The 26,852-nt window shown below is 39.9% G+C and overlaps 3 protein-coding genes across 3 annotated transcripts; 1 reads left to right on the top strand and 2 right to left on the bottom strand.

The window, feature by feature from the left end:
• Positions 1–9,411: 9,411 nt before the first annotated feature.
• On the bottom strand, positions 9,412–12,769 carry pigr (polymeric immunoglobulin receptor). The gene is made up of 8 exons (XM_047590746.1): positions 12,631–12,769; positions 11,707–12,051; positions 11,536–11,617; positions 11,154–11,380; positions 10,143–10,239; positions 9,968–10,056; positions 9,832–9,869; positions 9,412–9,719 (listed from the first exon to the last, which is right to left on the bottom strand). Exons 1-8 carry the CDS (start codon positions 12,674–12,676, stop codon positions 9,654–9,656), a joined length of 990 nt encoding a protein of 329 aa, XP_047446702.1. The 5' UTR covers positions 12,677–12,769; the 3' UTR covers positions 9,412–9,653.
• Positions 12,770–16,137: 3,368 nt separating this feature from the next.
• On the bottom strand, positions 16,138–18,906 carry dad1 (defender against cell death 1). The gene is made up of 3 exons (XM_047590179.1): positions 18,585–18,906; positions 17,290–17,447; positions 16,138–16,387 (listed from the first exon to the last, which is right to left on the bottom strand). The coding sequence occupies exons 1-2, from the start codon at positions 18,793–18,795 to the stop codon at positions 17,317–17,319; spliced, it is 342 nt and encodes a 113-aa protein (XP_047446135.1). The 5' UTR covers positions 18,796–18,906; the 3' UTR covers positions 16,138–16,387; positions 17,290–17,316.
• A 112-nt stretch (positions 18,907–19,018) lies between these two features.
• Positions 19,019–25,280, top strand: abhd4 (abhydrolase domain containing 4, N-acyl phospholipase B). The gene is made up of 8 exons (XM_047590178.1): positions 19,019–19,586; positions 20,526–20,611; positions 20,706–20,810; positions 20,937–21,225; positions 23,891–24,072; positions 24,157–24,268; positions 24,360–24,546; positions 24,728–25,280. Exons 1-8 carry the CDS (start codon positions 19,543–19,545, stop codon positions 24,815–24,817), a joined length of 1,095 nt encoding a protein of 364 aa, XP_047446134.1. The 5' UTR covers positions 19,019–19,542; the 3' UTR covers positions 24,818–25,280.
• The last annotated feature ends 1,572 nt before the right edge of the window (positions 25,281–26,852 follow it).

Below are 26,852 nucleotides of genomic sequence, written 5' to 3'. Positions count from 1 at the left end.
CGTGCATGAAGAAGTGCACGATATGTGTGTAAATCTTCATCAAATTCACCAACAGTCCTCTCTAATGTTTGTAGTTATCTAGTGAAGTTTGTCTCAGAGGAGGGATAAAACATGGAGACCACAGGGGTCTCTTTAAAGTAAAAATCTAATTTATTGATGAAACTTGAATAAAACCTCAATACCGTGTGACGTGTGAGAATATGTAAGTCTGTATGTGCCCACAGCCCAGTGAAGAGAAGAGAGAGCCTGAGACTGCCTGCTAGTGATGTGCAGATCAATACTGAAACATCGATACCTCTGATACCAGGTCTTTATGCTCTAAAATTGATTCTCAAATCAAAATATCAATACGTTATATACGCCAATCATTCGAGGTAATCTAGGAACACAGTGGAAACTAACTGAACTATTGAGTTGTGGCAACACAACCATCCTTGTCAAACACCTCAGGTTAAACCACAACACAGAATACAAGGCATTTATGATGAGGTGGACAGAAGAGGAGTCTCAGAATTAAGTTTTCATTTCATAGTACTTAAACAATAATTTATATGAATGGTCTTATTATTATTTTCACATTTTTTGTGTGATTGTGTCCTCTGGTTTTTCTGTTGTTGTATTAGCTCGGGGCTGAGACCATTACCTCAATGTACTTATGAGTTTAAAATAAAGAAATCAATTACTCTGATGTTTTGTATTCTTCATGAACCTGTGATTTGAAATACACTACTTTTTTTTTTTCTTTTTTTTTAAACTTTTGTTTAGGTTCACCAGAGACATTAGGGTGTATATTTACACAAAGTATTGGTATCAGATCGGTATCGGCGCTACTAGCCTGAATTTTAGTCAGTATCAGATCAGAAAGGAAATCGGTCTTATCGAACATCACTGCTTCCTGCCCCAGTATTTATGTATCGTCAGTAGTCAGGGAAAACAGCAGGCACCCTAAACAGGAGGTACGCCTTCAGGCCCAAGGGGTGTCGCACATTATACATCAGTAAGGTTTGGTTTCACCTTGACTCTCAGTAACATCCTATTTAAAATAACTGATGGTGAACGGATAAATGTCTAATTGCCTTTGTGGCAGTGATGTAAATGATATTCCAGGAGCAGCGTCCTTTGTCCCTCACCGTCACGGTGGTTGCTTGCTTCCCATCATCCTCCTGGCAGGTCAGTGTTATGGAATGAAAATGTGAATAGCTCCATGCATTTGTAGACCTCAGCAGCGCTTCTGATAAGTACCGAGACACTGGACACAGAACAAAGAGGCTGCTTTTCTCTGCACCACTCAGTGCAAGGCAGCCTACCAATATAAACATGTCAAAGATAATGCATATGTTTCAATAAAGGTCAACCACATCAGTTTGATATATTTATTTACATAGTCCAATATTCTGGACAATTAGATTGAGATGACTGGGTTTGAATTGATTTAATAATAAAAAAAAAAACACTAAGAAAATGTTATCATGTTGCAGAGAATCTCTATAATCTTTCTAGAGAGCCAAAGGCATTAAAACAGTACATTTGAGAGAAGTGCAAGAACTCACTCGTTAGTGGCAGCTCATTGTGTTGATCCGCCACAAGTTTTCAGTCATTTAGTGAAATATCTCAACGGCCACAAGATGCGTTTGATGGAAAAGATTAAACATAAAAACATAAAGGTCAAAGTAGAAAGTGTCCAGCGGTCTGCAAATAATATCAATACAACACAACCAGTATACAAATCAGTAATTTTTTATACTGCTCTGAGGTATTTGACAGATATTTGTCAAGTAACAGAAAGCCCAAATCAGATGCATGAGCAAAAGTAGTAGCAACAGGAGATTATACAGCGTAAAGCCATTAAGCCAACCAAGCAAAAGCTCCAGTGCTGCACACAGCGTGCGGACAAAAGCGGAGACTTTTTCCAAATAAACCTGCCAGAAAAAGCAAACGGTCAGTGTTGCAGCAGTTTTACAGCAAGCACAGAGGCCAGCATGACAAATTGAAACAAGAGGACCACAGCAAGTCCACTGTTGCAGAAAATAGCAGTCCCTAGCTGTGCAAGAGCTGTACTAATGATAAGTCAGAGGAGAAAATTACTGTTTAACATAAAACCCATGGGCATCATCTGCCTCTAAATTACTAAACTCCCCTTAATATCCCCTTATGCATTAAGAGCAGGTCAAAATTGAGTTGTTGCACTGATAAATTGTACAGTGCCAATGGTTCTATAGAGGCATGAAATAGATATTGATCCCTGTGTGTGCCTCTACTTTGTTCACCATCTAGTCTCTGGCAGAGGGAGGCAATTATCTCACAAGACTCCACTCATAATTTGGTTAATTTTATGGCAAACGTTTGTTCATAATAAAAGTGCAGTGTGGGTTTTGACAAATTCAAAAGCCCGGTCGCAAGACAATTAGCTGTTTGCGTGCGTTAGGCTGTTTAATCCGTCAAAAGATGCCGCATCCAGCATCTGTGTGCAGTCTTCATCAAGTTAGTCGTCCTTCTGGAGCAGAAACATTTTACTATGCAAATTACCATTATGAGGTATTGTAATACATATACTATACATATATATATATACCTGATAAGATTCTGAAATCCAACTTTAGCAGCGAGCACACTGTTAGGCCTTCACGTCAAACTTGTCAAAGTCAGACACAGAGGCTGACAGAAATAAAGCGTTTCTCTTTCTATTTCCAAAATTCCATGAATGTTTTACTGACAATTGATTTGTGTCATTCAAGGGCATTTCCTTGCAAAAAAAAGATATTAACTGGACCAGACGCTGTTTATCAGTTTCAGAATTCACTGGTGAACAAAATTATAATTTATTCCATTAATCCCAAACAAAACTATGCAACATATTTGCTGCAGGAAATTGATTTGCACCAATCTAGTGTCAAATTATGGAAAACACTCAGACTATTTTTGCTGCGAACTTTACTTTTTCCTGCAAAGTAGAGATAGTGAGTGTCGCACGCATGATGGGGTTTAGCCTACCCTCAGTGACCGTCGTTATCGCTGCGCATTTTCTCCAGACGATGGGAACACAATGCTGCTTGACCCAGTTGGAGCGCATTGCGGGAATGCTGCTCCATACTGGCAATGACATTTAAAATCAAAATCCTCATTGTGGAAGGAGCTGAACCCTGACGTGATCCCACTGGTAAATGGTCAAAACAGTCCCTCTTCTTCTGGGGTTCTCCATGACCGTTTCAGCTAGGAATCAGCTTTTCTGCAGCTGTCAAAGACAACAACCTTAACCTTCTATCACACATTAACACAACTCTAAATAACCGTCTGCAACACAACCTTATTGCACTTCATAATTAAATTATGTGGTAACTAATTCAGCTGCTTATTAACAGCCTGGTGTACACACAGTATGTATAGAGAATGAATATTTATGAATGACTGTCTGGCTGGATGGAGATTCAGGGGTATGAGTCAGCAATGACATTATGCAACTTAAGTTCTTTTGCCTCACAAATCTTTTGTACTGCATTATTGGAAAGAGGCTCTGATCTCGAATAACTTATGCAAAGGGCGTTTTGTGGCACACATCGTTATGGTTACGAACCATTCAACACACCCAGTCATAGCTAATTGGAATACTTGCTTCTGTTTTACATAACGCTGCAAGAGATGACATTATACCCATGTGGCAGAGACTAAGAACCTTGCGGTTGACATAATGACTTTTTACCAGATCTACACACCACTGAATGGTGTTTCTCTGGCCAGCCTCTAAGCTCAAGGATGTACTTTCACACTTTCACACTGGGAATTATGATATATAATTATCTAGAATTATCTCACACCTGTGTCCTATATATCTATCTATATGTGCAGTTCAGTTTAAATTCTAGCAGGGCCATGTTGTTATGGCATGTCCCTGATATCATGTGATGAGCATCATGCCACTTAAGGCACATTTTGCGTGCAATGCCAAAGCATTTTCCAGGGGCAATCTCCAACACACAGTGTTAATCACGGCTGATTTAGCAACACTTGTAACTGGTGTGGTTTAAAGCTGCAGCTGACAAAACTGTGAGGGCGAACGATGTTTAATCACGACGTTAAGTAAAGAATTCAAGCTACAATCTGTCCTTGCTCCATCGTTCTGTGAACAGCGGTGATCCGACTGTATGCCGCGCACAGCGTGATTTGGGAGCAGCAGGGAACAGGGAAAGCAGGTGGTTGGAAGTGTGCGGAATATTTCCTGCAGCCCTTCATCTAACAGCTCATTGCGACTGCTCGTTTTATCACCTCACGAAATATTTCAAAAAGATCCACTGTCAGAAAATGCCAAAAATGATTAATGATAAAGGGAAGTGCTAAATTCACTGAAAAACACATTAAGTTTGCTCTGTCTGCTCACCCTAACAATTTAAATGCTTTTCATGTGAAGCAGGAAATGTCACCTGTTGTCTCAGGAGAGTTCTGCATTCAGATATCTGGTTACAGAGAATACATTAGGTGCATTAACAGTAGATAGCTTTTTTTCCGGTAAGGTCACCACAGACATATATATGAAAATATAGAAACATTACAATATATTTATGAGTGGGACATGGGATCAGACACCATGTGCTACTTCCTTTCACTAAAAATAGTGACTCAACAGACGTTTATGTAAATTAAAATATTTAAGTTTTTCGTGTGTGATTTGTGGGCTGGAAACACAAAAGGCATACTGATACCAAGCTCTTAGATGATACCAGGGGGCCTGAGCCGCTTGATTTTTTTCCCGGCATCCTAGCAACATCTCCTCCATTTCCACTGATCGTCTCTTTAATAGTTCATGTCATATAGAGTTAATATGTTAGTGTTTTGTAAGGCGTATCGTCCTTCTAAGGTCCTCCCTGTGTTGGAATTAGTTTTCTTTGTGTATCTTTTATTTCTCAATTTCTCATTAATGAAAAAAACGTCATCCTTTTGAAAATATAATAAGGCAGGCCATTGGTGAATAGGAGGAGAAAATACTGTAGACTGTAAGAATAAAACCAAGAAAATACATCTATGCGGTTCAGATTTACAGGGCTAATGATATTCATTATTTCCTTTGCACAGTGAAGATGAACACTTTCTTTGTCAGACAGGAGATATTTGTGCTCATTCTGGATCATATGCTAGGTATGTTGAACTCTGTCTTTTATGAAGCATCTTGTATCTGTCTCAACGTGCCACACTATTTCCACTAAGCCTCAGCTCTGTACAAGAGCAGCGAGAATATTACACTATTTTTTACAGGAAAAAAAAGCTGTCCATTGGGACCTTGAAAAAAAAAAAACGTAAACTACATTCCCATTTTCCCCACTACTAGATTCTTCCTGTAAACACCAAGCAATCTAAATGATAACTGTTAAAGAGTGCAGCGTGAAATCTTGTCTGAAGGTGTGTTAGCAGAACCATCCTGTGCCCTTCTCTGGCCTTGTCATACTCAGTGGATGGGAGGTTTGCTAAGTCTCAGTGGATTTTGTTGTTGCATATAATCTGTTTACTCTGTACCATTTCATTTAGTTTTATTTTTTTTAATGTACCGTTACTATAGAAACACTGAGGGAAATGATGCCTCTTTCTCCATGCAGTTTCAATTCCTTGACAGAGTAACCGAACCAAGACACAGTGAAAACAAAAAATGAAATCCTGATTTACAATATGCCAAAATTAATTGATGATTAAGTTCTATTTAGTGGTGTTAATGGAACTTTGTAGACATCAGTTTACCTTTGACTTATTTTTATCCCCATTAAGAAGCCTTCTAATCCTCCCGTCCACTTTAGTCTGTGCAAAGGTGCAGCGGTTAATAGGGACCTGGTATGCTCTGCAGCGCTCGGCCTTCATGCCAATTGTGGCAGAGCGTAGAAGAGTCTCATCCTTCAGCCTGGCCCTCCATGTTTCCTGCTGATGCCTTATTATCTGCAGCAGCTGCGCACAAGGTGAGTACAAATGTATTGATTGTTGATGCCTCTCAAATGCCAAGACTCCAGGGAACAGTCACAGAAGTGTAATTTCTAATGCAGGTAGACATAAGTCAGAATCAAAATGTTTTTGCATTCAACGAAACACACACACACGCACACACACACACACACACACACACACACACACACACACAAACAAAATGCCTGAATCTTATGGATAATTAAATGCTGTTCTTTTTGTCTAGAGCTCTGCACAGGGACAAGCACCCTCATTTTTCAAACTGCGTGCGGCGTTTGGTCAGAAAACAAAGAATCTTTTTTGAGCATGTATCCACACACACACACACCATCAATGCATAGTGGGAAGAACATATTTCATACAGGGTTGACCTCCATCTAGTGGCAGAATGGCTTCAGCTTCACATGTATTAAGATTAATGATGGAGTTCCTGTAACACAGAGGAGACAAGACAGTAGTGAGCCTGAACTAGATTACGCTGAGCTGCGGACAGTAGAATGGAAAACAATAAATTATCGTGGAACATAAGACAGAGCAGAATAAAATAAAATAAAAGTGTGATTTATGGAACAAGCCAAAATTGAAATAAATTGTCAAAAGTAGGAATTGTGATAATACATAATAAAATAAAAATAAGACATTAAAATAAGAACACGACAGTTTCATAGGCCTTGATTATTTCCTGTAAAATTTTGCAAAGTTAAATTGAAACTGTATGAAATAACAGTTCATTTTATATTTATATATGATGCAGCAACTTCTCTTTTAGCTGGCTCGCTCTAATTTAATTTTAAATTTCACACTTGTTTGGACATGTTTGTCTAATAGTTCAAGTAGCTGGACGTGACCTGTCGGACTCAAAAACAGCCTCATCATCCCACAGGCTGTGGGAAGTCTAAACACTCTCCCCACTCCAGCTGCTCCAAGGACCCACTAATCTCCGCAGCACTAACACACAGATACCCACACACTCAAAACCTTATGCAAGCCACTTTCAAACTAAAATGGACATTAGCACTATACACATCTGCTGAACAGCTCTACAGCAATGCACATTCATTATTCAGTTAAATCTTCCTACTCATAGAAATTCAGTGTTGTATGCATCTGGGGCACCTTTGCACAGCCTTAGATATTCACTTTACAGTTTGATTTCCTACTACAGAAAGTTGTTAAATAGTATATATTCATTCATTACCCATAACTGCTTATACAGGGAGTTGATGCCCACTAACTCACTTGGGTGCGAGGCGGGTTATACCCTGGACAGGTATATAGCCAACAAACCTGTATTTGGACTGGGAAGATGCCAGAGCACTGGTGGAAACAGGAACACAGAGAACATGCAAACTCTGCACAAATATATATATATTTATATATTATATATATATATATATATATATATATATATATATATATTATATATATATATATATATATATATATATATATATATATATATATATATATATATCTAGTTTGCAGTTTTAATGAGAAGTGTATGCACAATATGCAGTTATGATAATAAAATTAGCATGGTAGTAAAACTTGTTATTGACTGTGTCATGTGTGAATATATGTAGCAGTGGTACAGAGAGAAACTGTCTTTCACACCTCACTATCTTTTCATTAATCAACATTCAATCTTTAATTAAGGTTGGAAACCTCTTTTATGAGGAAGGCAAGTGCAAATTGACCACCAGTGTATTACTTACCAGCATTCTGTACCTGCAGAGGGATTTTTTTTTTTACAGATGCTTAACACAATTCTGTTTCGTGTGATTCAAACTCTGCGTCAAACAGAATCTGGTTCACTCTGCATTTCCTGAATAAGCTTCTGTCAGCATCAGCAGAAATGGTAACCTTTGGACTATTACCACCAAGTGTTCCCTATTCTTGCATTGTTGTTGTTGGCTCCAGATAGCCTGACCAGATACCCTGGGAACCAGAAGCTGTTTTCTAAAATGCTAAACATGCCTATTGAAAAGAATCAGTGATACATTGCTGCTGTTCACAACCAAAATTAAAGCACCTCTGTCCATGTGGTAGTGTGTGCAGGTACTGTATATAGGACACCACAAAGGAATATTGACTCTTAAATTTATTATTTTTTCTTCCTCTAGTGAAGGTGAGCCAAACATTAACATCAACATTTTCAAGGTCTGGTTGAATCTTGGCTCCACAGCTGCTGTGCCTGTCTCATTAGCCCGTTCAATTTAGAATTCACATTGTTCGCTCTTCAATATAAGAACAGAGAGTTCAAGCATGAAATGTGCTGTAGAGCCTTTTTCTTTCTGAATTAATTTTTTTGTGAACTCCCTTTAATGTATTCTGTCTCCATTAGTTTCGTTCTTTTCGTTTCGTTTCCTCTTCAAATAAGTACATTTCACAACTCCGTTCACATTATTTGCTTCCTTTTTTCCCCCCCTCCCCAACGCTTTTTCGGCCCACGACTCAAATGCATTAACTAGCCATTTTATGGGGATGTTATAACTTAGCACTGCAGTTTAGATATATTTTCACAGGGAGAAAAACGTTCTTCTCAATTCAGCCCTATGGGCTTTACCAGTAGACATCTTGCATTTAATAATCCTTCCGTTTGGATTTTGCAGGAACTAGCTCCACAATTTTTGAAGTGATTGTTTTGGATTAATAAAGATGGAACACATTGAGGAAAGGTTAACTGAGGAGGTTTGGAGTTACAAACATTTATAGGACTCTGCTTTGGTGCCATTGTTGAAAGTGAAGCAGTAAGTAGAAACAAACATTAACCCGACTGGCAAAAAAAAAAACAAAAAAAAAAAAAAACAGTGCCAACTAGCATGAGTACACAAGTATAAATGGCACACACTGGCATAGATAGCATGCACAGGTTACACCATTTATGTCCCACAGAGGTATGACCTGGACTTTAGACTTTACATTGTGTCGATGTTACAAAAGTAAGGCTCTCAGTGTTGCATCCAATCCCTAGGTGTGACAACCCCACTTCAAATAAATCAAGGTATTCCATAAATTTTGGGGCCTAGAAGACGTTTTTGGATGCCAGAGAGTATATGGTGCTATGCTGCATTGATAATGCACCCATATAACCTTGCCTTGTCTTAAAACACATCAAACTAGCAGCTAGCAATTCAAAACAGTTCACTATACAATACATCTTTCAAGGGAACACAAAAACTCTTTCTGGTCATTGTTCCATTAGCTAACACGTCTGACATTGCGGTAACATCGTAGCACTGACTGGTCCAAAAAACTTACAGTTTTGTTCTTTCACTCAGTCAGAGTGCTACATAACGCTACCACGGCTTTGCTAAGAAAACTCACAGACATAAACTGTATTCCCTGTAGTATTAACTAAATGTCTTCAACAAAAGCCATAGAAGATGATCAGAAAGTTACGACCAGATAAAATGAAGCATTCATTTCCCTATTTAAATAAAAATCCGATGTACAAAGAATGAGTTCTGTGTGTAATTTCTTACAGCCAATTTATTGAGTCTAACTGCAATGTGCCATATTCATCTTACAGCAGCCCTATCTCATGAGCTCCGCTGACTCTGCCGTTTGTATACGGAAAGTAGCAAAGCAAAACACAGTTCTCTTGAGAAATGGTATGATTTGTAATGAGATAATGGAAATACAATGCATATTCTGTGCAGTAAATGAACAAAAAAATTTACATTCACTGACAACGTCCACTGGAGAGACTTATATCAGAACACAACTTGGGAATCCCTGTTAACGAAAACAACAGTAGAACCCACGTCCTCTGAATGCTCCTGTGAGAGAAGAGAGAAAAATGAAAACTATGACCACTAATCCTTAATAATGGTGTTTTTAAGCTGTGTCTAATGCAATAGTGTGAGATACTGGATAGTCAGGGAGACTTACTTTCATAAGTTTAACCTGTCTCAGCATGGGATCCTTATCTAGAAAAGGATAATTGTTGGATATTTTCTTACTGTCCTCAGACATATTTACAATATAGTTAATATTTGAATACTATTTAAGTGACAAGTGGCCTTACTGTGCAGTTTCCAAAGCTTTCTTGCTAATATAGTCAAGCCCGTGAGGAGCACAAGAGATGAACACACCACCATAGCCTCCAGCATGTGACTGAAATACAAAGTACTATGAGTAGTAAGTTCAGCTTCAACATCCCTTTTGAGGATAGAAATTGTAAAGAATTGCTTAATTTGTACCTGTGACTGTTCCAGGTCTGCTGAATGATGGATTTGGGTGTAAGCAGGTACACAATGGACTGAGTCACTGTAGTTGCGGATGTCACAGGCACTGAACCTGGAGGTAGAGATATAGAGCCGAAAAAATGATGCACTGTGATAAGCCAAAGAGTGTTTGTAGCTCCATGCGCATATGAGTTCATAACAACGATATTCTTGATAGGTGGCATGTGGTAATCGATACTCTGTGAAGCTGGAGACCTGAGGGCCCCATTTGTCCAAAACAGCTATTGATCTCTAAAAGCTATTTCTTCTTATTTCAGCAGATTCATGCTGGCATGAAGAAAAGGTCACAGAGTAGCAGAATTCTGCTTATTTTTTATATCTACAATGGTTGATTAAAATAAAAGTGGCAGAACAAAGAAAACCGACGAAATCTTGGTTAAGGGTAATAAAAAAAAAATTTTTAACTTCTCAGTATTTTTAGCCATGTTGGCAGGGAGAGAGTGCATTGATCACTTTGTTGGCAAGTGCACCATTTTACAATGAAACACATACATCAGGGATCGGGGGTAACATTATAACCACCTTCCTAACATTTTGTAGGTCTCCCTTGTTCCTCCAAAACAGTTGTGAATCATCAGAGAATGGACATGGGTCTTCTAAAGGTGTCCTGTGGTGTCTAGCAGCAGAATGTTATTAGTTAGGGGTCTTTGGGTCCTATGGGTTGAGGAGAGGGGCCTCTGTGGGTCATCCCAAGGATAACTGATCAATTTGGGATCCAGTGAATCTTTGAGTTGTTCCTTAAGTGTTTTTGTGTGTTTGTGTGTCTGCGTCAGGCTGCATCCTGCTGGGGATGGCTGCTGCCATCAAGGAGTGTCATTGCTATGAGGTGAGATTGTCTGCTCTGATCTAGGTGAGTGCATGTCTAAGTAACATCCACATGAATTTAAATTTTAATAAAACAATATATATTCCCTTAATACAAGAAATATATGAAAGAACAATTTGATTTTTAAACTGTCAACCTACTGGTAGTTCGTCGTGGTGTGACCAACACATTCACAGGTATTTTGTCCTGCCCTGCAGAGCACCAGTACCAGCCAGTATCTCTCATGTGCAGATCCTTTAAGGTTACGGTGAAAGCCTTATTTCTGTCATCGCTGATGGTCAATGAAGTGTCTTCATAGCTCCCCTCAGAACCAGTCACCTTACAGGAGCTCAAGTCACCACTGCGACACCACTTCTTCTCACTTTTTCTGTTGGTAGGCAGCCACAGTTAGAATGTTGACTGTCCGCCAGCATTTGACTTGGATTAACGATGTTGAATAATCCTATTTCTAGACTTAACAATTAGGAGTATAAATGATCTTATTGGTAAAATACTAATAATCATTAAAGGAAATTCAAATACCTGTGTCCTTCACTGTAGAGGCATTCAACTGTGACACTACTTCCCTCCTCTCCACTCACTCTGCTGTTCACGATTGACATACCTGCAGAATTCATTGTCAAAATGCATGAAAATCATTTTTACTTGCCCTTGAATCAAGAATGATCAGTTCAGAGTCCATCAACAGCTCACCCTGAGTGACCTTGATGTGGGTGAAAGTGGCATCATCTGCGTTCCACATTCCACCTATCTCCACACCACACATGTACCAGCCCGCATCCCCCGCCTTCACGTTGCTCATGGTCACTGTGAACACCTGCTGGACGGGGTCATCAAAGATGCTCACTTTGTTCTTGGTCGAATTGATCAAACGGGGGCTGTCAGTTCGTGCTAAGCTGGAGCAGAATTCCCTGGTGCTCCCTTGACACCAGTATTTCACATTGCTGGCGTACTGAGGCTCGTAATGACACGGGACTGTGATGGATTCACCCTCCAAGACTGCAAACTCCTTCACTGTGGTTACTTTGCAGAGGATGGCTAAATGAAAGTGGAGATGAGTGGAGAGTGGAGATGAGTATTGAACACCAGTTTGAACTTTCAGTCATGGCGCAGAAAGAACACTTCTTGGACTTATCTGTCAAATTGCCGGAAGGAAGCCTCAAGCACCACCCGTGCACATTTACGGCTTCCATTTCCCTTTGTTACAAAAGCCATTTCTTACTTTAACTTCCCTCTCCATACTTCTAATTCCAAAATTGGATTATCCCTCCATAATGCACAAAATAAACATCAAACATACTGTGGCCAAGGGGCAAACTATACGAAAGCTTGGAAGAGTATCAAAAACACAAAAGCTCCCCTCGGGCTCTGGCAGAAAACAGCAGCAACAACATCCTTTCTAGTCTGTCTTTAACAATGATTAATTCAGAAAAGTAATGAAAGAGTAAAGAGAAGTGAAGCATGAAGAGCATCTCACATTGTAGCAACAGCATTTGGCAAAAGCACAATAAAGTGAGGGGGCGGAATTAATCATCCTCTTTTTTTTTTTAATCAATTATGCAAAGGCTTTTTGCACAACTCGTGTAATCAGATGACATCCGTTGTCATAGTTATTACCTGGGATCCATGGTAACAGGAGCGTGAGCATGAAAAGCTGCGACATCTTGCAGCTCCGGGTTTGAGGCGAGTGAATTCCTCTTCCCTGGGAAGGCTCTGTTCCGCAGGGTCAGATTCCTCTTAGTCACGTGACCACAAGTTAGATCCAGATGTTAAAGATGTTAACCATGTAGGTGCCTGTTGAATATTAATGGCTCTGTACTTTTAACAAGCATCTAGCTCAGTGAATTCTCTGGAGTGCCGGTGTTAGACATTTGGATGATCGTGCTGTTTGGGATAAACTTTTTAAATGTTATATTAAAAGATGCGAGAACAATGGAGAAAAACTCATTTTAGAATTTAGTTCTATCATCTTTCTCGTCAAAAGTTAGAAATGACAATTGATACCACTAACAGCTGTTAGCTAAGCTACAGCCAGAGGCATGGTCTCTAACATTAGCCAGTATAAAGACCAGAGAAAACTGCTATTCTGGGTCATGTACTTGTGCCATTACAGCTCGCTAATTAAGGACGCATAATATTACCATTAAAACCACAACTTAAGTTTTGCACATCTCAGTTTGTGCCTACATTGCACATATGCTAAGCTTTTGGATGTAGCTCTAGGGGGACTGTGTCTCCGTACGTAGCATAGAACACATTAAAGTTGCATTCATATTTAATTCTCAAAAGGACATTGCGTCATCATGTTTCCCAAAATATGAAACTGCCACTTTAAGGTTTTGTCTTGCATGTTAAAGCATGTCACACTAAATCTAAGCCATCTTTTTTTATAACCTACTCCCCTAGTCCAATTCATTTGGCAGACAACTGTGAAATTGCTTAATTTTGATGCCTGGAAACTTTGGACTTAGCCCAGTCTTCATTTGACGGATTAAGCAACTACACAGAAGCCCCTCAGCCACTGAATTAACATACAATTATTGCAATCCTCTCAGGTTTCTCTGCGAAAGATGCCCCTGAAGTCAACTGCTCTATTTTTTTTTTTTTTTTTTGCTGTTGTTGTTGCAGCTACAAAGGCTTCCATGATCATCCGTTTCCTGGAAAGATTTCAGCAGATCAGAGAAGGGAAACTGAACTTTTTCATTTGCCACTTGAGGCAGATGGGAGAATCGAAACCTAACATAATCACTCCACTGGGTTACACGTCTGTTAGAGGTGATTTCAAACATACATTTTATTCCCTCCCTCTGAGAACATGTGAAACTGATTCAATCACCATCTGTCTGGTTTTCCGAGTGTTTTTCTGACGCTGTTTTAAAGTCTGATTGTGAAATGTCTTTGTATTTGTGACGTTAACCAACTTTGCTTCCATGTGGTTCAGGGAAATGGTGATGATGCCTCCTAATGTTTGTTTTTATCATTGGGATTTTACTGTATTGTAGTTTCACAGTGATAACAGACTTAATAATAGACTTAATAATAAGCACACAGTTAATGACTTACATTTACTAATGTATTGTAAATTACTTACATACATGTAAATGCACTCTAAATGTTAGCTCCTACTTTAAATTAATTGTCTGTGTTGTTAATAATGCATACCGTTACGTAGCTACAATACTTGGAGTATTTCTGCAGAGTGGTACTGAGCTACCTTTAGTTGAGTAAAGGATCGTTGTGTATTTTGTGGTTACTTTTACTGACTACAATGATGATTACATTTATATTTAATATACACAAGTGTTGGGACTGCCTTTTTGGTTTCTAATAAATCGGCACAGAAGGCAATTCAGATCTGACCTTTCCAAGAGAAATCTGGGATGCCAAACTTGACGACCTATTTTCCATGTCTGAGAACATTTCATTTCCTATTCAAACTGGCCCCGCGCATTCACACCCTAGCCAAAACACAGCCCCAGGTCACTGCATTCTGTCACCAGCGTAAGCGAGGACTCGCTCTGCGCAGTTCAAAATAATTTCGGAGGAATGCCATTTCCAGAACGAGTGTCAGAAGCGCAACCTCTCTTTAGTCTGGGGCACAGTATTCTTGCTTTGCCCTCTCTTTTTTTCTCAACAGATGGCAGCTGGTACTGTGGGGAAACACATGTTGGAGTTATAGTATTCAGCTTAAAACATTTGATGCAGTCAGCATAGTTGGAGTGGTAGTTGGAGGGTGGTCAAAGAAATATCTACACCATTTAATCAACTGAAAGCAGAAATACTGCTGAGAAAAGGTCCTGTATTCAAATGCTGTAAATACATGAATCATTCATTCGAGTATGTAGTTGTGTTATTGACACCAATCAGACATAACATTATGACCACCTTCCTAATATCGTGTAGGTCTCCCTATGTGCCTCTGTGACGGTTGTGACTCATCAGAGAATAGACATGGGTCTTCTGAGGGTGTCCTGTAGTGTCTGGTAACACAATGTTGTTAGTGGGGACCTCTGTGGATTATCCCACAAATATTTGATAAGTTGGGATCTTGTGCTGTTCGGCTGTTCGTAAAGGATTTGTGTGTGTGTGTGTGTCTGTGGTTTTAATGTTGTGGTTGATCTGTGTATGCTATTTCAGACTGTATTTATGGTCATTTTAAATATTCTGCAAAGTTATCAAAGCAACTTTTTGTGGCCCAAGTTAGAAACTTCATCAATTCAACACACACTTAAGAGCCAACTCATACGCTTTAATAGCAGTATGTTCGCATTCCTATAAAAGAACTTTGTCAGAGTTGTAGTAGCCCCCATAATATATCATATCCAAATTGCAAGGGTTTAAAAGTAATTGGACAATTTGGCTGCAATCCATTTTCTGCAGACATGACTAAAGGCAGGAAAGAGCAGGATTAGAAGGAGCTGAGGATGTCTGAAGTCGCGGTCTGAGCAAGCATCAGCAGAGATGGCTATGAGTCTTCAAGCAGTCTTTAACTGCTAAAGATTTGCAACTAAATATAATGACTTTGTCTGGGTTTATGAAGATAAGGTCAGACAAAATCTATCCAATTACTTCTGAATGCGTAAACTCCCCCTCCCCCCAAGTTTGTTCAAGGGGCAACACCTCTCACACAGATGTAATTTTGGCATGAAATTTAAGCTAAACTCAAAGTGAAGATAGTTGCCTCATTAATACAGTATTCACTATTTTCCATCAGACTGAATTCGCTGAAGCAGAGAACCCGAGAAAGGCTGGACAGAGGCACAATATGGCTGAGTTCAATGGATGTTGGACTTTCTCTCAAGTAATCAGTTCTAAATCTACTAAACATGAAAACTCATACATGACAAATGAAGCTGCAAAGTCAGCAAAAAAAAAAAAATAAGGGATATTTGGAGATGTACTCGCTGGTGTATACCATCTGTTTTGTGCCAGATATGAGGCCTGCTTGCATTAAAAAAAAATTAAAAGTGCATTCACATTCATTATTTGCATGTATCAGGGCAGGATACACCAATGCAATAGTCTAAATGCTATGATTTTAAATTTCTCCGTCTCAAATAACAGATTCACAATTCAAAATAAATTTTAATGGAAACTAACCACTATTCAAGAACTGCTCCAGTATTCACAGTGCCACCATTACTGAGGTTTTTTTTTTTATTATTTCTTGTGTGTCAGTGCAAAAAGGGAATGCTTTACAAATGTCATCATTAAAAAAAATGAAAAGATTTCTTTCTTTTTTTTACCATTTTATCTGTGTATGGCAAGTCTAATTCAATTAATAATAAGTGATGGCGGGTCCAAATCAGCGGCACAAAAACAGACGTAGCATCACGTCTTCAGGGGGAGGTTTAATAACATCTCTGGTCGTGATCTGTGGAGAAAATAAAGCAGAGGTGGTTGGGTTAGTGGTATAGGGGTTATGGAAGTCGTTATTCAGAAGCAGCAACAGCGAAACAAGACAATATGGTGTGCCCCCTGGTAAGTGGTAAAATTCAATATCACTGGGAAAGCAATATGTGGCATCACGCAGACGTCCTTAGAGATACATCTTATCACATGTACTATGTCAAGCTATTCTGCAGAGAATGAAGTGAAGAACTGAAAATGACGGTTAATGTGACTGAAAACACCCGGAGGTGCATTTTCTTTTATATCTGTTGTTGTCCTCTGAAAGGCTAGACTGTATAGCCATGGATACATATCACCGATCTACACTGGATCTTTCTAGAGTTTCTTATATCAGCAACTTTCCAATCTAAAAAAAAAAAAAGAAAAAAAAAAGCTTAAAGGATTCTGCTTAGGCACCAACACTGTAAGTACCTGACATAGGAAACTATAAGCACCATTATTTATCCATAGGATTTTAGTTACCGTATTTGTTGGATTTCTACTACTGATTTTATTGATCTTAGGAGCAGTGATTTTTATGATCGATTATTATGTGCCCATGATCTTATTGTTTCCTTGGCTTGTTTGTTTATTAGACTGATTGCCTGTATATGGGATGCATGTGGAAAATCTGCAAATGAATTGCACTGTGGGGATAAATGAAATTCTGAGTGTGAATTATATATCTAAGAGACCATTAACTGGATCAAAAACTAACTACAGAAAATAATAAGCAATGAAAACCTGATACTTGGGGTTTTACAGGTTAACAAATATATTGGTGATAACAAACCTTTTCAGCTAGGCTGTGGCAACGGCACTGAACTAAATGGAGATGTTAATTATCCATCTCAACCCATCACAACTCATGGTTGAAATACACACCTTCTGGGAGAAGGATGGACGCCCATATCAGCCGATGAAGTTCATCACAACGAGATGGAGGACGGTGTGAGCAAATAGGAAGTCAGCGAAGGCTCTCTCCGGGGAGATAGACAGGAAGTCTCCTTTGTTCTGTGGGTTGATCTGGATACGGAGACACACTGGAAGAAGATAAAGAGGATTTAGAATGAGTTTCTTTGTTCTTCAGTCCATAAATAACCAGCAGTTGAACTGTCCAGATTTTACAACAGGAATAAACATTTTTACCACGGTGTATAAAAAAAAATGATTTTGATCTCTACAGCAAGTCTCCTCATTTATGACAATTCTATGGGAGGTGGATTTTATATATTGCATCCATTTAAATGATATCAAGGCTTAACGTGAAGCATAATTATGGCAATGGTTGCTTTGGAAGACAGGTGGATGCCATCTCTAGTTGCTGCCTCTCTACCTAAGCATCACTCTCGAGCACCCCATTTTTACATTTACATTTGCAGTTGGTAGTATAGCACTTAAATCATCACAAATGTGATGGCTTTCTGATGATTGCATTTATAGTTTCTAAAGTCTCTGAACTGAGACTAAAGAACTGATAAGGTTTCCATGGTTAGATTTGTAGTTCTAACAGGTGGCTCGAATGTAACCATTGTATTAAATTCAAATGACAAAACCACAAAACCTGGAAAGACAAGACATGTCCCAGCAATTAAAGTGCTGTTCAAAAGTTTTCAGTCGGTATGAAAAAAATGCTGCAAATTAAGAATGCTTTCAAAAAATAAAAGTAATGATTGTTTATTGGTTCATTTTTTTGTCCATATAGCCATATCTCAGCTCTAAGGTGTTACTGTCGTCTAATGGGGGAATGGCCACTGAAATAGTTAGGTTACTACATTGCGTTAAAAGTTTATTACGCATCCTGGTCGGTTCAAGTTGGGGTTTCACGTGCTGCTGAATGGAATTACATTTTATATCGAAGAGAATGATACTCAAGCCTGTCCAAACTTTTGCCTGTCTAAAATTGAGATTTTGTATTAAACTACAATAGTTTAAGGTTAATGTGGCGAAATTTGCAACTGCGTTTTATATTCATGTAGTGAACACTTAGAGATTAAGTTTGTTGGTTTTATGTTTAATATAACGACAGCTCGTGTCCCCATTTGTTTTAGCATAGTTAGCTAACGTGTGCCAGTGCTAGCTCACTAAAGGGCCACGACTTCTGCAACAGAGAGCCGTCAAGTGACGCACTGAATGCCGCCCTGCTATATAGAACAACATTTAACTAAATAAAGATTTACCTGCGAGAATGAAAGAGCCAACACATGAGATGAAGCCCGACAGAAAGCTATTGAATGGGAAGGTGCCGACGAGGAGACAGTACAGGAACTGCAGCGCTCCTGTCAACAAGATGTACAGCAAATATGCGTCCACCACTTTCAGCTTGTTGGGCGTCGTGGTGGTGTACTCCTCCAGAAACCGAGAGATAACAGATATGACCGAGTTCGACATGATTTTGCGTTCTTGGTTGTATAAAAAGGGTCGAGTTTTGCACGGGTGTTCTTCCTCAGTCTAACGAGTGACGTGTCCTGACCAACCGGAAGTTACTCGGTGTTGCAAAGAATATATTCCGGGTACCTCGGAACTTCAAGCAAGAAAAAGCAAATAGACGTTTAAAGGGACTCTTGGCGCCACCCACCGAAGAACACAGATGTGTAAAAATTAGTTTGATGATCTGCTACGTCGGTACTTTGAAATGTAGTTGTGTCAGCTGCATTCTTGTCGCTAATCAATGTACTTAACACCAGCCCCTTATTTTTAATCAATCGTGTCTGACGAATGTGGTTTTTCTTCTCCGGTTTTGAGTTTTACCAAGGGTAACACATGCCCATATACCGAGTAGTGTGTATAGAAGCAGCAAAACATCAAAATAATACATTTATTACATTTATTTGAAAAGAAACTGTAATCTAATACCTAGCCAGACCAGAAAAGATGAAAAATACGTTATCAGCTGACTCTCAACGGCCCGTTCACGATACGCATACGACTAATACGAGTAACACGTTTGGCTTTCTGATGATACATCTTCACGAGAGACGATCTTCGTGTTTGATCAGCTGGTGTAGGAATGAGCGAGTTACAAAACATTGAAAACCAGTTTACACAAAGGACATAAGTGTGATTTAACAGTGGACGCCGACCCTATGGTTAACAGCCTCGATTGAACTGGATATAGTAAACGGGATATGTCAACGAATGGATCCTGCTACAGCTACAATACCGACCGACTGTGAAGCAGAGTAAGTAACTTAGATAGCCGAGTAGCCTACCTTTCATAACACCGACTAGCTTCACTTTTAAAACTGTCTTTAAAAGCTGAACGCTCGTTTATCGGGCTCCCTGTGAAATATAACGTTAACTACTCCAAGGATGCGCGGTGTCATTGTATCTAAACCTGTGTTTAGCCCGTTTGGATACTACATGTAGCCATTTTCACACTGTTTGACTTAATTGTTATTGTGTACATAACTCCCAGGAAGGGAAAACAAAACAGTTATTTGAAATTTATTTTAAAAAATGCGCAATTGAAATGCTTAACTAAAATGACGAAAACCCATTACCACTTAGGGGTATGTGACACACACAAAAAATAAATGAATAAATAAAAGTATGCGGTAAATGACTGGATGTTGAGACTTTCAGTATTAAAGGAATTGAAAGAGTAGCATATTGTATTTAATAGTGATAGTTAGAGAAGCAGGGAGTCAGACTTTTCTAAGTGACTCAGCAAAACTGAGCTGCATTGTAGATTGGCAAGCAGGTGAAAGGTCTAGTGGTGTTTCCTTGTGTATTCATGGTGGAGGCAGGATTGTGCTTCCAGCCTGTTGCTACCTCCAGTCAGGCAGGTAGTAGTGGCTGACCCACCCCCAGCTTGCTTTACACACCCTTTTTTATCTTCTAATAGAAAGCGTAAAGATGTTGCTAAGTCATTATATAATGAGCGGTAGTAAAAGGTCACCAGGGTAAGTATGAACCACTCCCATCACTTGGCCCTGATTTTGATTGATAGTGCAAGGCCTTTGAAACATGACTCCAGGCCTTGTAGTGCTCCTGTGTTATCCATGCAAATTGTGACAACACTGTAACCTCGGACTTGCATCAAAAGCACTAGCAAAGTTCATTTGCTTTACCATCTCTTCACTCTTCCTATCTCTTTCTATCAATGTTGTCTTTGTTAGGTCAAGTTCAGTCTGGAGCTGGTGGCCTTCCTGGCGGCCAACCTCCATGTCCCTGTTGAAGACTACAGAGTCCAAGATCCTTGCCTGTAAGAGTTTCTTGATGTATTCACTGTGATTATATGATCATCAGATGCGTGCCAAAGCCTCTAATCCCACTCTTCTATGTCTGGTCATTACTAGGTATTCAGAATGACCTGTGGGCCAGGTTTGTGACCCTACCAAACCAGGACCGAATATGGACTCTGACCCTCACCAACAAGATGCTTCGCAAACCTGCAGAACAAGGTGCTGACCTCTGCCTCCTTCTTCCCAGTCTTTGTTTGTTTATATGTTGGCAACAGCAATCCAACAGAGCTGTACTGTAAAGGACGACTTAAAAGAATTTTTTTCTTCTTTCTGTTTGTCCTCTAGCACGTAAGACACCCTTAGTGATGGTGCATGGTTTTGGAGGAGGGGTAGGACTCTGGGTCCGGAACCTGGATGCTCTCAGCCGGTGGAGGCCTGTCTATGCCTTCGATCTCTTGGGCTTTGGCAGGAGTTCCAGGCCTTCCTTCCCTTCAGATGCTGCCAAGGCAGAGGAGCAGTTTGTTGACTCTATCGAACAGTGGAGGCAGTCGCTAGGTCTGGAGAACATGATCCTGCTGGGACACAGCCTGGGAGGATACCTGGCCACTTCCTATGCCATCCAGTACCCTTCGAGGTAATAGTAGTGACGACACTTATAAAGTAAACATTGGGACAGTTACTGAGTATGTGCAGCTGTAATTTAGAATTGTTTGTTTGAGGATTAAAGACTTTGGTTAGATGTCAGTAAAGGCTGAAACTTGATTTTAATCAACACATGGATTGCGTCATATTGGATATATACCAGGCTCATGAGCGGTTTGACATTTCAGTAAATGTAATCATTAGATAGCACCTATACAGGTGTGTGTTGTGTATATATACAATGACTGGCAGTAGCTGGCTAGCTTTGCTTGACACCAAAACCCCTGTAAAGTTTACTGAGATTCATATGTGTCGGTAGGCAGATTTTACTACCTGTGAACAGAGCAAGGATAGCTGGCTCTTGTTTCCAGTCTAATGTGCGTATCTCCCGTTGATCAAGGATGATCATTCTGCTTGTTGATACAGAGTGCAATGATGTGTCAGATTTGTAAAACCAGTTACAAATCGCAGGGCACAGTGTCCAGAGAGCATCAACAGGTGGCTGAACCATGCATATACAATATCACCATAATCAAGCAGAGGGTAACTTGTTTCAGTTAACGCCTCTGTCATGATACTTACCTGTTGTTGTTGAGGGGGGCTTAGACTTTCAATTCAATTCAATTCAGTTTTATTTATATAGCGCCAATAACAATACAAATCGTCTCAAGACGCTTCACAAAAACCAGCCTGCAACCTCCAGAGCAAGCCTGAGGGCGACGGTGGCAAGGAAAAACTGCCTTTTAACAGGAAGAAACCTTGAGCAGAACCCAGCTCATATGGAGGGAAACTTCTGACTAAGACCAGCCAGGTAGAAACAGAGAAGATAGAGAGAAAAGAAGAGCAGGAGAAACAAGATAAACAAACTTCTGTCATAGATACATACATCAAGCGGAAGGAAACATATAGGGTCTAGTAATATAACACATAGCTGATGATCTGTGACAGTTTGTGAGTATAACAGGAATCATGGGCAGGTTGGTGAATTGTTCATCTAGGTAGGAGTGGACAACTGGAGGAGGCCATGATGACTGGGACAGATGTAGTTTATGGAGCTCCACAGGTCTGATACACAGCACTCCAGACCATGAAGACTGGGCTGGTTGATGTTCCCATGTGGAAATCCTTTTCCATAGCCCGTCTCCATTCCACTAAGTCCACCCCAGTACAGCACAGAACAAGACACACTGTAAAGGACATGAGAGACACACATTTTTAAAACAGATCAAACAATATCAAACATTTAGCCGAGTCCACACTCTGACCCATTTAGCGAGGCCTTTTGTGCACCTCAGTGCTGTGTATCTTCTCCCTGAGGGGAGTGGGGGTGTGATGTCCTGTTCTATTGCAGTTCTATGTACTGTTGTTGGGATCTGTTAGATTTGGTGTGGGGAGATAGAGTATTCTGGGAGCTGTGGTGGTTATGTGTGTGTATCTGGCCTTGTTTTTAACATATAACATGTTGAAAAGGCAGGTGGACGGTACAGGAGTACAGGAGTATGGATTGGATCATACTTTTATATAGCAGCAGCAGCAGCAGGAGATGAGACTAAGATGGGAGGGTAAGGAGAAGGAGAAAAAAACACAAACAAGCAAGACATGTGAATATCCCAACTGGGCCTTTGTTAAAGGCTCAAAATGATAACCCAGAAACTACAGAAAGGAGGAGTACAACAAGAGGAAGAACACTGTCATCCTCTGGTGTTTCAGAGAAACTCGGGAGAATTTTCAGGAAACACCGCTTTCCAGTTTATTTCAAACCCAGTAATATACTTAGACAAAACCCGGTCCACCCCAAAGACAAAACACCCAGGGCATGCGTGTCCCAACACAGGAGAGCCAGCTCATCAGGGAACGACTCAGTGGTCAACCTACACCTGAAGGACAAAGGACACCCTTTTGAAGAAACCAACTTCAAAGGACAGGGAGGACAGATGGTTTGAGAGATTAGTAAAGGAAGTCACCTATGTCAAAGTGTAAAAACTTTCACTAAAAGATTGAGATTTAATCTGCCGTCTATGTACAATTCAGTCTTGACTTCTGTCCCCAAGAAGTTTCAGCGACATTCACACCTTGAGACTGGAGCCTCTGATAATTGATTGTTAGAGCACCATTCATAGAGAAAGGGGACAGGTAAGTATCCAGACGTTAATGGAAATTAGTTGCACCAGTTTCTGGTCGTTTACAGGGTTTACAGAAACATATGCTCATTTACATACAATTTGCATTGGTCCTCATTCAAGGCATGCATGAGACCTTGACTGCAGGAGTGTGTTTCAGGTTCCTCCCACAGTCATAAAACATACTTGTTAGGTGAATTAGTGGTTCTGGATTGCCTGTAGATGTGCATGTGAGTGTGAATGGTTGTCTTTCTCTCTGTGTTAGCCTTGTGGTAGACTGGAGACCTGTCCAGGGTGTACTCCACCTCTCGCCCAATAACTACTAGGATAGGCTCCATCCTGCGACCCTCTAGGGGACAAGCTGTTACAGATAATGAATGAATTATCTGAATCTTGTGGATATATATGCTATCCACGTTATCTGTTAAAGAACGTGGACCCCTCCTAATACAGGTGTTCATAATATTATAATAATCATTTTGTTAGTTGATTCCAAATAAATTCCAGTTAACATATATTCTGCTGTGTTTTTTTCAGAGTGTCCCACCTTATCCTGGTTGACCCCTGGGGTTTCCCTGAGCGACCACAGAACCAGCAGAGTCAAAATCAGAAGTCCGAGGAGGTGAAGAGGCAGTCCCCTCCTCGCTGGGTGAAAGCAGTTGCAAATATTGTTTCCTACTTCAACCCGCTGGCGGTCATCAGAGCAGCAGGCCCATGGGGTAAGGAGCGCAAATATCTGTCTGCTGTCACTCTGCGGCACAATTGTGGCTTTCCCCCCATCTCACAGTGTGTCATCGACTCAGGTCCAGGCTTGGTGAACAGATTCCGTCCCGATTTCAAAAGGAAATTTGAAGACCTGTTTGATGATGACACTATGACGCAGTACATCTACCACTGTAACGCACAGACTCCGAGGTATGAGGGGAAAACATGTCAAAAATACACGTCTTAGAAAATGGTGACATCTTCCAGTTCCTTCAATTTTTCTTTCTCTGCGTCCTCCCAGTGGAGAGGTGGGTTTCCGGGCCATGACGGTGTCTCTAGGCTGGGCTAAGAGGCCTATGCTGCAGCGGGTTCATCTGCTGCCCCCCTCCATGCCCGTCACCATGGTATACGGAGCACAATCCTGGGTGGACAGCTCGTCTGGGGATGAAGTGGTCCAGATCAGGAGCGAGGCTAACACCAAAGTACTGGTGAGTAGACATACAAACACTGAAATACATCGAGACATGGAGTTGCATACAGATCATTCAGTTATGAGTCAAAAGTGTGCAGAACTGCTTTGAATGACAGTGATTTTAATAAAGTAATTCAAGTAGAAACCTCAATATGGCTGGGTCACGTTGCTGTGTGTCCTTATTTGTTCCACTGCAGCTGATAAATGGAGCGTCTCACCACGTGTATGCTGATCAGCCAGAGGAGTTCAACAGAGTGGTCGAATATATATGTGAGTCCGTTAACTGAATGTATGTCGACAGCTCATAGTGATGGTTTTAGTTCTCTGACTTTTGCATGTGACACATGACTTTAGATTGGGGTAAAACTAGGCATCCTGAGCGTGAATGTGATTAAGTTCTGAATCATAAATGATTATTATTATTACAGTGAAGCTTTTTGCTGATGTTTGTTAGCCAGTATGTGTTGTGTTATCAGTAACCTTATTTGAAACAGGATTGGGTTCATACATAGTACAAAGTGAACTACTTAATCCTCCACTATATATTGTTGCTTTGTCATGTATTATAACTGAAACAGATACATTTTTATTTATTAGGCTACTGACCAGCCACATCACTCCTGATCTATTCATTGACATGTGCCTGACATAATGTTGTCTGTTTTTTTTGCTTTTCTTTTAAGTTTTTTGTATTGTATTAAACAACTGTTTTATACTGTGTAATCAATAAAAAGTTTAATTGTCAAACTACCTGCATAGGATGCACTTAATGACCCAACCAGTAGAGGGCAGTAACAAGCGTTAATTTTTCTAAGGTTCTGTCAGTCTGTCAGAGGTGGCTAACAATGCATGAGTAAGTAAAAGTTTCAGTATCAGAGTTAGAATACACTTATAAATGATAACAGCTCAGTAAATCCATTTGTACTTTTAATGCTAATCTGTAAAGTACTGTAACAGACAAATAATTGTGAAAAGTACAAATCTTGGTATGGGCAAACTTACATGGAACATCTGCTTTAAAAATGCTGTACTTAAATACAGAATTAAGGTTAGTTGAAGTTATTATAGTCCATCATTACAGTTATTGTCAATTTTTTTTGTTTGTAGCTCAGTTGAAGAAAGAAATCAAAAGGTAAAAACAGCAGAAGAAAAAAGTACAAGCCATGATTTCAAGAATCAAACCCAGTAGACTGATCCTATTTGTGTACTTCTTTAGCTAAATGAACTCTAAAGATCTCCTTTCAATCAGCTTGCCCAGTTCGTCATGAAGGGTGCACATGAGTGCCTGCTACAGGACCTGGCTCAGTCTACTCCCTTCCCCCCGGTCGGTCCAAGCCTCCAGGGCTAATTTTTCCCTTTATTTCTTGTTTTCAATCAATTTTGCCCTGACTAAACGTTGTGTTTGTTACACTGTACCAGTGTATTCAATCGAATAAATTAAGTGGCCATAACTTAGCTTGTGTCAACCTGCTGTCTGCACTAAAAACAAGCTTACAGAGATTTAGGATCGAAAAATTGGACCAACCCATTGTTTTTTTAGTTCAATCTCCTTAGAAACAGTACACGCTAGGATTAAGCGTGTCGTTTTTTCAACTTTTGCCCATGCTCAGATCAGTCTGCTTCTACTTACCACCTTTTTACTTGTTTCATTTGAACTCTGAGGAGAAAATGTATTAAGTGAGTGGCGATTATCCGAGCTTGTCAAATTGTTTATGTATTTAGCGCATTTGGAATAAAAACTTCTCCATGCACATTTTTAGACTCGTGAGTGGAAAATGAAAGGATGCCCATCAGACAAAGACCATTCGGATCAAGATGTAGAAAAGTCTATTTAGATTATTTGAATGGGTGTAATTACAAACTGAGAGTGAATCAAGAGTACATCTGATGAAACACTTATTACACATCTTCCTGGGGTTTTTCTTTCTTTCTTTCTTTCTTTCTTTCTTTCTTTCTTTCTTTCTTTCTTTCTTTCTTTCTTTCTTTCTTTCTTTTTTTTACAGTTTAAGCAGTGGGCTCAAGCTGTTCCCTCCTCCTCTGAGTCTGTGGCTTTCTGGAGGTGAACACATACTGTAGCTCTGTTAAGGGTTTCATAGACACACACACAACTGCAGAGCGTAGGTTTTCCATCTGTACAGGAACAAGGCACACAACAATAGACACACATAGAAAGTGACACTCTTTATGTAGTTTTGTCTTCAAAGTCTCAGAGTGGTGCTGGGCCAGAGTTTGAAGGATTTACAAGCCGTCCATTTTCTTCATTCTGTTTACTTATATGAAAAGAATAAATGAATCAGACTAAATGTGACATTGGGAACAAAA

This window comes from Mugil cephalus, chromosome 7 (assembly GCF_022458985.1).
Source record: "Mugil cephalus isolate CIBA_MC_2020 chromosome 7, CIBA_Mcephalus_1.1, whole genome shotgun sequence".
Classification (NCBI taxonomy): domain Eukaryota; kingdom Metazoa; phylum Chordata; class Actinopteri; order Mugiliformes; family Mugilidae; genus Mugil; species Mugil cephalus.
Note: the sequence above shows the minus strand (reverse complement) of the source record. Positions and strands in the feature narration are given on the sequence as shown.